The 15,952-nt window shown below is 58.9% G+C and overlaps 1 protein-coding gene across 1 annotated transcript; it reads right to left on the reverse strand.

Moving 5' to 3' along the window:
• Positions 1 to 1,907: 1,907 nt before the first annotated feature.
• EPS8L1 (EPS8 signaling adaptor L1) lies at positions 1,908 to 14,716 on the reverse strand. The gene is made up of 20 exons (XM_064380844.1): positions 14,669 to 14,716; positions 13,581 to 13,636; positions 11,143 to 11,183; positions 10,495 to 10,553; positions 9,713 to 9,874; positions 9,285 to 9,434; positions 8,689 to 8,771; positions 8,046 to 8,307; positions 7,628 to 7,754; positions 7,346 to 7,434; positions 7,176 to 7,250; positions 6,922 to 7,070; positions 5,968 to 6,109; positions 5,814 to 5,842; positions 3,796 to 3,928; positions 3,593 to 3,706; positions 3,297 to 3,408; positions 2,927 to 3,101; positions 2,378 to 2,510; positions 1,908 to 2,285 (listed from the first exon to the last, which is right to left on the reverse strand). Exons 2-20 carry the CDS (start codon positions 13,595 to 13,597, stop codon positions 2,199 to 2,201), a joined length of 2,139 nt encoding a protein of 712 aa, XP_064236914.1. The 5' UTR covers positions 13,598 to 13,636; positions 14,669 to 14,716; the 3' UTR covers positions 1,908 to 2,198.
• Between the last annotated feature and the right edge of the window lie 1,236 nt (positions 14,717 to 15,952).

Consider the following 15,952-nt stretch of genomic DNA (forward strand, 5'->3'; position numbering starts at 1 on the left):
CTCAAGGTCTGTGTGCCTAGCCAGAGGTCAGGTGCTGTTTCCTGCTTCTGTGCTGGGGGGCTGTGCATCTCTGTGACCAAACCACTGGGCCATTTGGGTGGGCTGCTGAGGGATGGGCAGGTGCTTGCTCACTAGTGTGGGAAAGGAGCTTCAGGAAGGGCCCCCAGCTGGAGCAAAGGCTCCAAGGCGGAGCTGGCATGATTGTAGGCAGGGGACTGAGGGGAAGCTAATGGGGGAGGCAGGATCAGCTGGCCAGACCTCCTTGGCCAGGGATATGGAGCCGGGGAGCTTGGGTTTTGCCATCAGTGTCTTTGAAACAAATTTATTAGTCAATTGCCAACATTTAACATTTGGAGTAATTTGTGTATAAAAATCTGGAATTTTGGCTGGGTGCGGTGGCTCACGCCTGTAATCCCACCACTTTGGGAGGCTGAGGCGGGTGAATCACGAGGTCAGAAGTTGGGAGACCAGACTGGCTAACATGGTGAAACCCCATCTCTATTAACAATACAAAAATTAGCTGGGTGTAGTGGCGCACACCTGTAATCCCAGCTACTCAGGAGGCTGAGGCAGGAGAATTACTTGAACCTGGGAGGCGGAGATTGCAGTGAGCTGAATCACTTGAACCTGGGAGGCGGAGATTGTAAGGATCTGAGATTGTGCCACTGCACTCCAGCCTGGGCGACAGTGAGACTATGTCTCCAGAAAAAAAAAGGGTAGAGCCCTGGGCAAGTGGTAGAGGGGCTGAAGAGTATTCTGGGCAGAAGCGGCCACATGAACCAAGCCTGGCAGCAGGAGGAGGGAAGCCGAGCCTTATGGTCAGAATCCGGTGAGCTGAGCGGGTGAGTCTTTGCCAAGCTGGGTTTTATCTGGTGGGCCATAGGGAGCCAAGAGAGGTGTGTGAGTAGGCTCTAGGTACGGGGCAGATATGGAAAGGACTCTGGAAGACCCAAAGAGGTTGGTTCCAGGAGGAACCAGGCAGGAGGTGGCAAAGTGGGGACTGAGAGTTCCTGCCTGCCCCAGAGGGTCTCTCTGATCCTTTCCCGTCTTGGAGGGCGCCATCTGGTGGCCCAGGTAGTAATAACTCGGGGACCAGGTGGAAGCTCAGAGGTCCACAGGAATTCTGGTGGGGAAGCTTGGCACTGGGTGTTCTGGGAAAGCAGAGCCAGGGGAAAAAAAGGACCATTCTTCCCAAAGTCAGAGAATGTCCAGTATGGAAAACGGTGGGATCTAGAGAAAAGCAGGCCTCGCCAGCCACCTGGATAACGGGGAAAGTAGGTTACAGAGCTTGCTAGAGGGAAAAGGAGCTAGTTGTCTTTGAGGGAGTAAGAAGTTTTCAGTTGGCTGCCATCTCCCAGGACTAAGAGTGGCCAGAAAGCCTGTGGCGTGCTTGGGAGGCAGTCAGTTTTACCTGGCAGGACTGCAGCAGGAGGTGCGAAACTAGCTTCTGGGATGAGGGCAGGCTTCCCCACAGTGAGTGAGTGATCTGGGCCAGGAAGGCCGAATAGGAGTTCACCAGGCAGAGAATGGCTGTTTCGGCCAGTAGAGTCAGCAAGTGCAAACCCCAGAGGTTGAAGGGGCTTGGGCGCGTTTGTAGAAGGGCAGGGCCAGAACGCAGGAAGGGATGAAGTGAGAACATTGGTGAGGTGGGAAGGGAGACACAGGGCCTCATGCCCAGCAGTTGCAAGCCAGGGAAACCTGAAGACGGGGCAAGCTGGACTAGGCCGGAGGCTGGGAAGTCAGGAGGGAACCTGGTTTGGAACCCTGGGGATGGAAAGGAGGGTTCAGCGAAAGAAAGCAAAGAAGGCGGAACATCTTCCAGGTTCCTTGGGGCTGTGACTGGGGGGAGGGGCATGCTTCTGGGCCCCCTGGTAGCTGAGTAGAGGACAGCAGTTGACAGCACCTGCTAAGTAAGGAAGCTGTTTATAGGCTGGGCGGCATATTACAACGCGCAGAGCTCCGCTGGCGCCCTCTCGCGGGTCTGCCTGGCTTTCCGTAGACTGTCTCCACGCCCTCCCCACTCCCAGCCAGTCCAGATCGGCTCCGCAGGGACTGCCGCGAGGAGTGTTCAGTCTGTCCACCAGGATGGGGGAAGACCAGGTTGGCCGTCCTTCAGACGATGACTAACGCTGTTGGGGAGAGTCTAAAGAGTCCGTTCTCCCCCCGGGCCTTGTCAGTTTGTGAAGGGGCCAGGCAGGTCAAATGACCTCCATTTCCATCCCGCCTTCCACTTTCTTCTTTTGCTTCTCCATCACTGCCTCCAGCTCTGACACTTTCTCTTTGTCCTGGAGGGCAGGGTAGAAATCACTTTGTCCTGGTGTCCGAGCTCTCGGCACCCCAATCTCACCCAGACCCGGAGACGAGCGGCCAGGCTCACCTCAAGCAGCGCGCGCTGCACGGTAACCTGGCTGTACACACGCGCCCCCTCCTCGGGGCTCACCGCTCGCAGCTCCTCCTTCTGCAGCGAGAAAAGCTGCGCCCCGGTCAGCACGCCCAGCGCGTCCACTGTCCTGAGCGAGGGGAGCCAGGGCGCAGTCAGGCGGGTCAGCGGATGCCCCAGCCCCGCCGACATTGTCATGCCCACCCGGCGATGGTCCAATCAGAACAGCATTCTAGCTCCAGCGGGGGCAGGTCCGACGCCTCCTAAACCCCACCCACCAATCACAATGTGCCACCCAGGGGGCGTGGCCTCATCCTGCTTTCAAAGGCTGCGGGATTTCCCTAAGGAATCCAGTCGCAGTCTGAAAAAGCATGCCAATCACAGCCTGCCACTGGGTGTTGCTACAGACAGACCCTCACTTCAGGCCAATCCCGGCTCCCTGTGGTCTCCACGACTGCCGCCGGCCCCCCCACTCCCAGCCGATCGGAATGCTCCGCTCCCAGCGTCTGTAGGTCCCTGCGCCGACTGGGCCCCCGCCCCACTCACCCGGAGCTAAAGCCCTTTGCCTGCAGCCAGGCGCGGACCTCAGAGGCGTCTGAGCGCGGGCTGAGCTGCGGTTCCGGGGCGCGGGGTCCTGGGATTGCGCGGCTCGGGCCCGAGCGGCCCTGGGCCAGGCGAGCCTGCAGTTCCTCGTTGACACTGAGCATCTGGGAGAATTTCTCTGCAGGAGGGAAACCGGGAGGGAGGAAGAGCGGGCTCAGGGCGAGGGGTCCTGGGGCCAGAGGGCACAGGGGCGAGGGGGCTCCAGCATCCCCAGGATGGGGCGGGGGTCCATTTGCTCTTTCTGAGCCCCGTTTCCCTGCCTAGAAAGTGAGGATAAGGACAGCTCCCCACAGCTCGCGTCCCCACCACTCACCCTTCTCGCTAGGGTCCAAGTTGTTGAGGCTATCGCAGCTGTCCCAGCGGGGTCGAGCCGGAGCTGGAGCTGGGGCCGGGGCTGGGACTGGTGGCGGAGGAGGAGTGCTGTTCTGAAAGAAAGGAGAGCACCTGGATTAGGGAGAGGACTCAGAACCCAGCCTCTCCCCCTCCTGGGGTGAACCCCCAGTCACCACCTGCACCAGCACCCTTGACAGCTGATCCCCACACCCCTTGTTCCCAGGACCTGGCCCCAGCCTCTCCTCCCTCAAGACCCCAGCGTCTGCGCTGGCTTACCAGGCTGCAGTGCAACCGGGGTCCGGGGTGGGGTGTCAGGATGTTATAGGGCACATATCCCTCCTGCCCCGCTGGGTCTCGAACCTTCCACCACTTGCGCCTGTCATCCAGGACCTGGGTGCGGTAAAGAGCAGAGGGTTCAGCGCCTGCATCTGCAGATAGGGCTGGCTAATTCCTGCCCCTCAGCCTCCCTCTCCTCTAACCTCCAGTACGTCCCTCTGCTTGACTGACAGCTCACTGCTGTTGCGGGCCTGGAAGTCATAGTTACACAGGACCCACTTTCCTGGTGTCTCCGGCTCCAGCTGCAGGTCAGATTCTGGCTCTGAGTCTTGGTGACTGAGGGGAAGCCGGAGGGTTGGAGATAAGGAGGCAGCCAGCTCCAGTGCTCTGGGCTGCAGGGTGCTGGTGTGAGCTGGGATTAGAGCCAAGCAGGGGCACGGCAGGGGCTGGGTTAATACTGTTAATAGGAATTTGAAATAGGAATAACAGCTTGAAGATGTGTTGCTCCTTCCCTTGCTTGGCATTCTGCTGTAGACATATGCAGTGGGTACTATCCCATCATCAATTCCATTTTACAGAGGAGAATGAGGCTCAGATAAACTCACTTGCCCACATCACACAGCTAGAAACAGCTGTCATTTATTGAGCATCTGATAGGCACTGGGCTTATATATCACAACTCGTGAGCATAATAAAAACAGTAGCTACCACTTCTGTAGCACTTACTATGTGCTAGGCACTGTTCTAAGTCTGTGACGTATATATTAGCTGATTTGATCCTCATGGCAATTGTTGGTAGAACCATGAATTTGGACTCCCCTCCCCCAAGTTTATTACCCCACCCCAGAGACCCCATTATCAGCTCCATTTTCACAGAGGAAGAAGCTGAGGCACAGGGATGTGAAGGTCACAGAGTAAGAGAGTAGCATTGCCAGCCTGGGACCAGGGCAGTCCATGTCTGAAAAATGCTGCCCTAGTTTGCAGGCAGCTGGACTTGAACTTGAACCTGGTCACGGCCTTGAGCACTTAACTACTAGTTCCTACAACACCATCATCCCTTCGCGGAACTTCTCACTGTTCCAGGAAGAGATTACCATGATTTTCAGTTTCCCTGCAAATAACTTGAGGCTCAGAGAAAGTGACTTGAAGCCGTGAACAGCGAGGGGGGGTTGCACTATCAGGCAGCTGGGGGCCGGGGTGGGATTTCAGCTCTGACCCCCAATAAGAAGGACCTCAGCCTGGATCAGGCCTACCTGTGCAGGGGAGAGGGGGGGTCTTCAGGGCCGCGGCACCCCCTGTGTGGGGCCGGCAGCTCCCAGCACGCTGTCCCTGCTGAGACCCTCTGCCTGGGCCCTCACCCAGAACCCTCTGTCTCCATCAGCCTCACTGCTTTGTTTTCATCTCCTCCCACGTTGCTTCCTTCCAATCTGCCCTCTACTTGCCCAAGGACCCTAGAGTTCCTTCTACCTCCTTCCCTCCCCCAGGTCCCAGAGTCTGAGCCCCACCCACCCATGCTTGGTAGAACAATGACTTGCAATGTTCTGTCCTCCCCCAGAGACCTAGGAGTTCAGGTCTCAAGCTTCAACCTTACCCTTCTGACCCTTAAAGCCTCCCAGTCTGACACCCAGCAGCGACTTAGACAACCAGGAGTTTAACTGTCCAGCCTTTACCCCTCTCGGGGGCCCAGAGATACTACCACTTCCTAACCTTCCAGAAACTTGCCCCCAGGCTCTTGAAGTCCCAAGCCTGCTCCTCTGGGTCTCTAGGATCCCAAGCACCAGACTTGGGCTCTTCTTCAAAACCCAAAGGTCCAATTCCCCAGCCTCTGCCCTACAATATCCAGGGCTCTGTCCTCATAGGGACCCAGGCATGGAGCTTCCCAGGCCCACAAAAACCAAACTGCCTTCTTACAGCTTTTTAGGGATCCAGGGATCCAAACTCTCAGACATTACCCACTCCCAGCCCCTTTTCTCCCTTAGGCCCGGGAACCCGGGCCTCCACTCCCTCCTCCCTTGGCCCCAGAAATCTGGGTCCCGCCCCCTCCCTCCCTGCTCCTCCCCATCTCCCGGCCCCGGCCCGCCCCCTCACCATCTCACCCACCTGAGAAGAGCCAGGAAGACAGAAGGAAAAACACAGAAAAAAGGGGGGCAGGGTCAGCACCGGGAGCCCCCGGGGCGCACCCCTCCTGGATCCCTTGCCCCGCCTTGGGGCGGACACTCACCCATTGACAGCAACCTGGGGGGCGCTTTGCTGCAGGAAGTAAGATTTGGGTGAGGCGGGGCCCGGCAGATCGGCCACGCTCCCGGACTTCCCGGCTTCTGCCCTGCTGGGTTGCTTGGGGGAGCTGGCTGCTCCCCTAGAAGCCTCAGTCTCACCTGCCGGCGCCTCCGCTCGTGCTGTAGCTGTTTCTCAACTGGGTCCTCCCAGGCGCGGCCCTGCGGGTCAGTGGCCGGCGGCTCCCAGCCGCTGTAGAACTCGGGTCTGTACGGAGGTCCCTCTTCAGCGGGCAGCTCCAGCCTGCGACCAGGGACAGGGCCGAGAGCTCAGGAATCCTGGTACAGAGCTAACCCCCAACTTAGCTCTGTCATTAACTTCACTGTTTTCCCTTAAAGCTCGCTGTATCCCAACGATTCTAGCCCAGCCACTTTTCACCAAGTCCTGCCGGTACCTCTAAGCCCAACTCAACAGCAATTTATACTGCTAGGTCGGGAGCGGTGGCTCACGCCTATGATCCCAGCACTTTGGGAGGCCAAGCGCCAAGATGGGAGGATCGCTTGAGACCAAGGGGTTCGAGACCAGCCTGGGCAAGGAATCGGGACCCCGTCTCTATCTATCTATCTGGAAAAAAAAATGGCCTTATCCAGCCTCTAAATCTCACCTGATTACAAATCAGGTTTTCCTTAAGCTCGGTTTCAGGTTCTGCTCCTTTCCCTACGAAACTCCCAGACCCAGTGCACAGACTCTGTCCCATCGCCAAAGTTATAGACCAAACCTTCCAGAAACCCCGCCCGTGCCCCGTAGCCCCTCTATTCTTTTAAGCCCCACCTTTTCTTTCAATCTAATTGGTCTGGTGGTCTTAAGTCTTTTCTTCAGGTTAATTTCTGGCCTTTCCTCTAATTGAATCTTGACTTTTGTCCTAAGCCCCGCCCCCACTCAACTAAGCTACACCTCTAGCCCTTCCCTTCCCGTCCCTTCCCTCCTTGTCCCATTTTCGAATCATGGCACCTATCTCCCAGCATCTTCTGCTCCTCCAATCACCATGCCCCTATCTCCCGCCCTTTCTGCTCCTCCAATCACCACGCCCCCTGCCTCCCAGCCCCGCCCCTCACCCAGGGCGGGTCCACGAGTCCCCCAGCGAGATCCAGAGCTCGTTTTCACGTGGAGTGACGTTGTCCCGCAGCAGCGCCACGGCCTCCGACGTCAGGTGCGGCCGCCGCACGCGGCTCGCGAACTCGGGCCCCCCCGATGTGTTCACAATCTGTCAGGGGAGCAGGAGGGGGCAGGCCGTGCCATCACACCTTCTGCAAGTCGAAACCGATTCCACCCGCTGCAGGGGAGCCAGAGGGCCTGGCGCAGGTCTCACCATCTGCAGAGGCCCGAACAGGAAGTGCAGCAGCTCCGGGGAGGAGGGGTCTGCGATGTTGCCGCGCAGCCGGGCCTGGGGCGTGGGGAGGGAGGTGATTGGCGTGGGTACAGGGACGGGCCAGGCTCGCCGTGCCCACGCCCCCGGTCCGGGGGCAGACGCGTCCTCACCAGCAGGCTGAAGGCGTACTTGATCTTCTGCAGCACATCGGTGTACTCGGCCTCCGAGGGCGGCTTGGCCCGCAGCGTCAGCAGGCCCTCTGCGGGGAGCAGACGGGCGCGGCGATGGGGACGCGGGGCCAGCACCAGGCAGGCAGACAGAGAGGTGGACACCCGTTAGATGGCGGTGAGGTCAGCCCTGGCAATTGGCGGGAGGGAAGACCCTGGGGAGATGGGGGACATTTTGGAAGTTATCGCGAGGGGGTTCAGATCCCAGGCGAGGGAGTCCCTTACCCCCAGCCTCCCGGCGCCGGGTTCTGCGGCCGCGTTCCCGGTGCTCCAGCACCCTGGCCGCCTCCGCCGACTTCTGGAGCTTCTGTACAAAGCTCTCCACGTCGTCAAATACGTGGTTCAGGATGTCCTGGGGGACAGAGGAAGGGGACGCTGGGGCTCCCGAATTCCACAACCATTTCCATCGAAGCCCTGAACCTGCACCCCTGGACACGCCCCCAGACCAGGCCCCACCCCTAACAGCTGACCACGCCCCACAACCAAGCCCCCGCCCCCGATCACAGCCCCTCCTCCATAACACAGAAGTCTGACCGGATTGACAGAGAGAACTCAAGTCCCGCAGCCGGCCCCGCCCTTCCACGTCTTAGCCCCGCCTCCGGCAGTCTGGCCCCGCCCCGAGATCCCTTCCCGCGCGGCTCACCACTTCCCGCTCCGCCTGCAGACCCGCCAGGTCAGGACCCCGGGGACCCAGGTCCGGGGAGGCCGGGTCAGCGCTGCTCGAGGTCCCCGCAGTGCCAGGCCTCTGCGCCTCCTCCACCTCGGGAATGGGCTCCGCCCAGGGTCGCCCGCGGTCCGTTCCCCGCTCCACGGTGTTGATCACTGCGCGAACAGACGGGCGGCGCTGCAGGGGCGGGGTCTCCGCGGCGGGCGAGCGGTCGCGCTGCAACTCCTCCTGCGTGGCCCTGCAGAGGGCGACGGGGACACTAAGGCTGGGTCCACCGAGGGGTCCAGGGAGGGGGAAATTCGGGGCCCAGAACGAGACACACTGAGGCACAAAGGGAGCAAACAGGTTCAAAGATTTGGGAGAAATCCAACTGGGGAGGAGTAGCATCTCCAAAGTGAAACCGAGGGCCTAGACGGGGAACAGGGAAGAGAAGTAGCGTCCTGGAGGAGGGGCCACCTCGTCTGGGAGCTACAGACAAGACTCGACGAGGGTGTGCTTGACTGCATTCAACACTCTGGTTCTGTTCCAGGCTGGTGGTGTCAGCCCATTTCTCAGATAAGACAGGCCCAGGGAGGGGAAACCGACTTCCCAAAGACGTCGCCAACTTCTTCCCTCTCACCTCAGCGCCGCCGCCCTGCGCTCTCCGCGACCCGAGCGGTAATTGTGCAGAGCCCCCTGGATGTCCTCTCGGATCAGCTCCGCCTGCCAATCACGCAATTAGGCCACGCCTCCCCACGCCCCACCCACTTCGTACCCCGGGCCACGCCCCGGCCGAGTTTTCAGCTTGCTCCTAGTCCACGAGCGGCCATCGTTCCTGCCTGTGGACCCACGCACGTCCACGCCCTGGACTCACCCCTCTCCCTACGCCTGTCCCTGCCCTAAGCCACGACCGCGCCCATGGAGACCCAGTCCAGGTGGTTCCTTGCCCCATCATCGTTCTGGCTGCTCCCCCAGACCCGTCTTGTCCATGTTCTGTTCATGTCCTCAGACTATTCCAGCCCTTAGCCTCCACTACATCCCAGCCTCATGTTTTATCTTGACCCTGCGTCCAGTCTCCTCACTCCCCTTCCCAGGTCCCGTACCCTTCCTTGCTCTGACCCTGCCTTTGCCCCAGGCTCCGCCCCTCCTGGAAGCCCCACCCATTTCCGCCCTGGCTCCAGGCTCCGCCCAGTTTCACCTCCACCCCCCCGAGCCAGCCCAACTTGGTGAGCTCACCCCCAGGCGCAGGCCCTGGAAGAAGTGCACGTCGGGCTGCGCGCGCTCGGGCTCCTGGCACACGAGCAGCAGCAGCGAGCGGCTCCGGCCGGGTGGCAACACCACGTCGCAGCGCACGATGGCGCCCAGCGGGTACGACTCCAGCTCCTCCTGGCAGGTGAGATGGGGTGGGTAAGCTGAGGCCCCGAACTGGTGATGGTACTAAATGGCGAGGGCAGTGTGGGCGAGCAGGGCAGGGCAACCTCGCGCGGTTAGGGGGTGAGGGATAACACCCCTGTTCAATAGATGAGGCTATTAAGGCTCAAAAATGGGGCTGAGCTCCCTCGCCATTGTTCCCAGAGGAAGGACGTGCAGGAGCCAAGATTCACACCCAAACCCGCCGAAGTCCCTGCCCCAGACACTCCTCCCACCCATATGCCCCCTGGCACCTTGGAGGCCGGGTCAAGCAGCGTGACGTGGTCGGGGGACACACGCAGCAGCATCTCTTGTGCCCAGACTCGGCCCTGGCTGTCCATGACAGCCAGCTTCCTGGAGGCATCCTCCACGGTGTGCACACCATCTTCCTCACCCAGGCAGAACGTCACCAGGTGCTGGTACGGACCACGGAGAAAGCAGTGAGCCCAAGATTATGCCAAATGGGCTCAGAATTCCCCCGGAATAATCAGACTTCCAGCCCCAGATTAACCACACCTCCTCCAGGAAGCCTTCCTTGATCACCTGCTCCACAAATCAGCTCCTCCTCCCAGTGCCCTTTGTTTCCCTTTCATCAGCATGACTATCATCTGGGTCTGGTTTCTCGATGACTGGAGGCAGGGAAGGAGTCTGGATTATAGCTCGCTCCTTCTAACTGCCTTCTCCGGTCTCCTGCTGTGCCCCCTGCCACCTCCATTAGAGCACCAGGCGCCTCCGTGGGTTCCTCTGCACCTTGTCTAGCCCCTCCTCATGCAGGGCCGTATCTGATTTGTCCCATGGTCCCACTATCCAGCACAACAGCTGGCCCAGAGGAAGGGCTGGCAGATTTGAGTGGACCTGGGGTCCCTCACTTCATATCCACAACTGAGGCGAGGCAATGGAGGTCCATTTTGTGGATGAGCAAACTGAATTTCCACATGCTTTCTGCTTGGGGACCCAACTGCTTTCTTTAATAAGCTCTATCTCCTGAGGGCACCTTTGCCCAGAGATGACCTGGGGAAACAGACCCCAGACTCACATTGACTGGGTACTGGGATACATCGGCCATGACAACTGTGGAGTAACGCTTCCTCTGCTCTGCGGGGTAGAAGGGGAATGAGCCCAGCCCCGCCCCTCCTCCCTCAGACCCAGGAGTCCAGCCCTGCCCCTCCTCCCTCAGACCCAGGAGCCCAGCCCTGCCCCTCCTCCCTCAGACCCAGGACTCTAGGTCCACAGCCCCTCCTCCCTCAGATCCAGGAGTCCAGGACCCCAGCCCCTCCTCCCTCAGACCCAGGAGCCCAGACCCCCAACCCCTCCTCCCTCAGACCCAGGAGTCCAAGCCCCAGCCCCTCCTCCCTCAGACCCAAGAGCCCAGGCCCCCAGCCCTTCCTCCCTCAGACCCAGGAGTCCAGACCCCAGCCCCTCTTCCCTCAGACCCAGGAGCCCAGACCCCCAACCCCTCCTCCCTCAGACCCAGGAGTCCAGGCCCCCAGCCCCTCCTCCCTCAGACCCCGGAGTCTAGACCCCAGCCCCTCCTCCCTCAGACCCCGGAGTCCAGGACCCAGCCCCTCCTCCCTCAGACCCCGGAGTCCAGACCCCAGCCCCTCCTCCCTCAGACCCAGGAGTCCAGGTCCTGTTTCTCTGGACCCAGTTCTGTGGCCTGGGGTTCTCTTGCCCCCCTACTCACCATAGATAGACTTGGCGCTTGGCTTCGGGGCAGCTTCTGGGCTGGTGAAGAAAAGAGGGGTGAGAGAGACTGTGGAATTGGGGGCAGATTCTGCGGAAATGCCAAGCAGGGCAGCCAGGGCTTCATTACAAGGGTAATGCAGAGCCACGGAAGGTTATTATTATTTTGAGCTCAGAGCCAGAGCTGGACTTTGAGAAGACAGGCAAGGCGGTGGTGCTGGGTGGGAGGGGGAGTGTGGTCTCGACCGTGGCGTAGTCCTGGATTCAAATCCTCTGTCTACTGCCTCCTTGCCATAAGACCTTGAGAAGAGGTCTTAATCTCTCCTGCCTCAGTTTCTCCTTCTGTAACATCCATCTAGCAAGGCTGTTGGGCAACTTCAGATGATGCAGGTGACATATTTCAAAGCCTCGATAACTGTTATTATCATTCTTTTTTTTTTTTTTTTTTTTTTTTTTTTTTTTTTTGAGACGGAGTTTCGCTCTTGTTACCCAGGCTGGAGTGCAATGGCGCGATCTCGGCTCACCGCAACCTCCGCCTCCTGGGTTCAGGCAATTCTCCTGCCTCAGCCTCCTGAGTAGCTGGGATTACAGGCACGCGCCACCATGCCCAGCTAACTTTTTGTATTTTTAGTAGAGACGGGGTTTCACCATGTTGACCAGGATGGTCTCGATCTCTTGACCTCGTGATCCACCCGCCTCGGCCTCCCAAAGTGCTGGGATTACAGGCGTGAGCCACCGCGCCCGGCCTATCATTCTTAAGATGCTGCCAGGGCTTAGCACACAGAAGTTGCTCAATAAATGGGAATCCTTACGATAGCATTAGTGGTATCTTAAGTAGACAGGAATTATCTTCTTCCCCTCCCACTCCTCTGGGCCAGGCACTTCCCAGCCACATCCTTCTCTGTCTCCTTCTGTCCCCAATTTCTTGCTAAGGTTACCTTTCCCAAGCAGAATCTTGAACAGATGCTCAGAGATCAGGTGGGGTCAGGGGTACTGAGAAACCCTTTTTCGGCCGGTTGTGGTGGCTCATGCCTGTAATCCCAACACTTTGGGACGCCGAGGCAGGAGGATCACCTGAGGTCAGGAGTTCGAGATCAGCCTGGCCAATATGGTGAAACCCCATCTCTACTAAAACTACAAAAATTTGGCATGGTGGCAGGTGCCTGTAGTCCCAGCTACTTGGGAGGCTGAGACAAGACAGTCACTTGAAACCTGGAGGCGGAGGCTGCAGTGAGCCGAGATCGTGCCACTGCACTCCAGCCTGGGCAACAAAGCAAGGGTCCGTCTCAAAAAAGAAGAAAGAAAAGAGAAACCCTTTTCCCAAAAGTCTTTTCCTCATCCTGCTCCTGCCAGTCTGATGTCACCACAATTTGATTACCTCTGCGCCAGAGAGCTCACTACCTACAGTGCAGGTGTTTTGACTCATCTCTCTTTGTTTTTCTCCCCACTTACTCTCAGGCTCTCGAGTCTTCATTATCGACAGCCTTGATTTTCTAGCAAAGGGTCAATATTTACTGAGAAGATAACAGTAGAAGCCGCAGCTCCTATGACTGAGCACCTGCTGTCAGTGAGACGGTGGTCGGCTAAGTCCTATGATGCACTCTCCCCCAGTCAATGTTTCTTTCTTTCCTTTTCTTTCCTTCCTTCCCTCCCTCCTTACCTCCCCCACCCTTTCTCTCTTTCTTTCTTTCTTTTCTTTCTTTCTCTCTCTCTTTCTCTCTTTCTTTCCTGACAGTCTCACTCTGTCACCCAGGCTGGAGTGCAATGGCATGATCTCAGCTCACCACAACCTCTGCCTCCCAGGTTCAAGCGATTCTTCCACCTCAACCTCCTGAGTAGCTGGGATTACAGGCATCTGCCATCATGCCTGGATAATTTTTGTATTTTTAATAGAGACAGTGATTTTCACCATGTTGGTCAGGCTGGTCTCAAACTCCTGACCTCAGGTGATCCTCCCATCTTGGCCTCCCAAAGTGCTGGGATTACAGGCATGAGCCACCGTGCCTGGCCGCCTATCCGGCCAATTTTTCAAAATTGTCCCTGTTTCACAGAGGAGGGGCTGAGGCTCCAAGAGGTGATGTCCTTTGACTAGGGTTGCATCAGCACTGAGTATGAGTGCCCAGCTGGAGCTCAGCCCGTCTGCTCTACAGCGGGTGCTCCTGACCCCAGGCTGGGCAGGGAGGAGAGCGGCGCTGGCTTCCTCCTGAGTGTCCGGGCTTGGGCCAGGCCCATAGTCTGAGCTGCAGGAAACAGGATCTGCAGGTGTGGGTGAGGAGGCAGAGGCAGGGGAGGGGCAGAGGCAGGGGAGGCAGAGGCGGCAGAGGCGGCAGAGGCAGGGGAGGCAGAGGCGGCAGAGGCGGCAGAGGCAGGGGAGGCAGAGGCGGTAGAGGCAGACAGCAGGCGGGAGGCGGGCTGAGGCTGGGGGCCAGGGGCACTTACCCGGTGGTGGTGCTCATGCTGCTGAGAGGGGAAGCCTCTTCCCACCTGGACGTGCCCTGGGAGGCAGCAAAGATGTGAGGGCCCAGACAGTGGGAGCCTCTAATTCCTACCCCAGCCTCCTCCCTCAAGTAGATGTCCAGGCCCCAGCTCCTCCTCCCTAGACCCAGGAGTTCAGGTCAGCAGCCCCTCCTCCTTCAGAATAAGGGGTCCAGGGCTAGACCCTCCTCCCTCAGACCCAGGAGTCCAGGCCCCCAGCCCCTCCTCCCTCAGACCCACAGGTCCAGGCTCCCAGCCCCTCCTCCCTCAGAACCAGGGGTCCAGGCCCCCAGCCCCTCCTCCCTCAGACCCAAGAGTCCAGACCCCAGCCCCTCCTCCCTCAGACCCAGGAGTCCAGGCCCCCAGCCCCTCCTCCCTCAGACCCACAGGTCCAGGCTCCCAGCCCCTCTTCCCTCAGAACCAGGAGTCCAGGCCCCCAGCCCCTCCTCCCTCAGACCCAGGGGTCTAGGCTCCCAGCCCCTCCTCCCCCAGACCCAGAAGTTCAGGCCCCCAGCCCCTCCTTCTTCAGAATAAGGGGTCCAGGGCTAGACCCTTCTTCCTCAGACCCAAGAGTCCAGGCCCCCAGCCCCTCCTCTCTCAGACCCAGGAGTCCAGACCCCAGCCCCTCCTCCCTCAGACCCAGGAGTCCAGACTCCAGCCCCTCCGCCCTCAAACTGGGGTCCAGGCCCTAGCCCCTCTTCCCTCAGACCCAGGGGTCTAGGCTCCCAGCTCCTCCTCCCTCAGACCCAGGAGTTCAGGCCCCCAATCCCTCCTCCTTCAGACTTAGGGGTCCAGGGCTAGACCCTCCTCCCTCAGACCCAAGAGTCCAGGCCCCAGCCCCTCCTCCATGAGACCCAGGTGTCCAGACCCCAGCCACTTCTCCCTCAAACCCTGGAGTCCAGGCCCAGCCCCTCCTCCCTCAGACCCTGTTGTCCAGGGTCAGCCCCTCCTCCCTCAGACCCTGGTGTCCAGGATCAGCCCCTCCTCCCTCAGACCCTGGAGTCCAGGCCCAGCCCCTCCTCCCTCAGACCCCCGGCCCCTTCTCTCCCGACCTGGATCTCCTCACCGGCCTGCTCAGGCTCTGCCCTGCTCTCTGCTGTCCTTTTCCTTCCAGGCTGCCGGCCCCTCCTCCTGCTCCCTCCCAGGGCCATCCTGCCTCCACCTCGCCTCCGCATACCTGAGCGTTCACCTGGCACCGCCTGGCTGGAGTGGCCCTGGGCAGGGCTGGCAGACAGATCTAGGCGGGGGCTGGGAGGACCGCAGGGGATCCGGGAAGCTAACTGTCTGCCTCCTAACAGCAGAATAACAACAACAAATTGTAATTTGATGTCAGGCTTGTTCACAGGTCAGAGCTGAAAGCTCTGTCTTTTAAAACTTCCTGGAAATTCTAATAACGGGAGGAAGTTCGAGGTTGGATTTCTGCTTGACAGATGAGGAAGCTGAAGGCTAGAGAGGGTGAGCAACTGGTCCGTTTCAGCACTTGGTGAACTGGGATTTGAACCCGGGGCTGACCATCTGTCTCCAGGGCCAGTAGCAGTCCCTGTTCTGTGGCCACCTCCTGTCCATGGTCGCTGTCTCTGCCCATGCCCTCAACCCCTGCCCATCCCATTCCCTCTTCCTTTGGAAATTTCCCTCTGTGGTTCCCTCATTCTGATTAAAGCTAAGATTTAGCTTGGTAAGTGCCTGGCCCAGATCCAAGGACATCACAGAAATGAATAGGCTTCCCAGGCATAAACACCTTCCTTTGTAAAATCAGTTTTTGAGAACTCCCTCCATGCCATAGAGCTTACTAGCAAAGCTATCCACGTGATTTCTCCCCAGAGCCCCTGAGGGGAGTGTGTCTGGGTGGGAGGCTGCCTTCGTTTCACAGATGAAGAAACAGAGGCAGAGAAGGGTTAAGAAACTTGAGTGGGCGCAGTGGTTCATGCCTGTAATCCCAGCACTTTGGGAGGCTGAGGCAGGCAGATCACCTGAAGTCAGGAGTTCGAGACCAGCCATGCCAACATGGCGAAAATACAAAAATACAAAAATTAGCCAGGTGTGGTGGCGGGCGCCTGTAATCCCAGCTATTCAGGAGGCTGAGGCAGGAGAATTGCTTAAACCTGGGAAGCAGGCTGGGTGTGGTGGCTCACGCCTGTAATCCAAGCACTTTGGAGGCCAAGGCGGGCGGATCACCTGAGGTTGGGAGTTCGAGACCAGCCCAACCAACATGGCGAAACCCCGTCTTTGAAAAAAAAAAAAAAAAAACCTGGGAATCGGACGTTGCAGTGAACTGATATCACACCACTGCACTGCAGCCTGGGCAGCAGAGCAAGACTCCATCTCAAAAAACAAAA

This window comes from Aotus nancymaae, unplaced genomic scaffold (assembly GCF_030222135.1).
Source record: "Aotus nancymaae isolate 86718 unplaced genomic scaffold, 86718_ANA_hifiasm-v0.15.2.pri h1tg000028l, whole genome shotgun sequence".
In the NCBI taxonomy this organism is placed as follows: Eukaryota; Metazoa; Chordata; class Mammalia; order Primates; family Aotidae; genus Aotus; species Aotus nancymaae.

Bases quoted from the DNA above. Each gene is read 5' to 3' on its own strand.
- EPS8L1 (XM_064380844.1), bottom strand. The intron at 9,435-9,712 runs GTGCCAGGGGGC...CTCACCTGCCAG, and splicing joins TGCTTGACCCGGCCTCCAAG to GAGGAGCTGGAGTCGTACCC. The intron at 8,308-8,688 runs GTGAGAGGGAAG...CGCCCTCTGCAG, and splicing joins CGCAGGGCGGCGGCGCTGAG to GGCCACGCAGGAGGAGTTGC.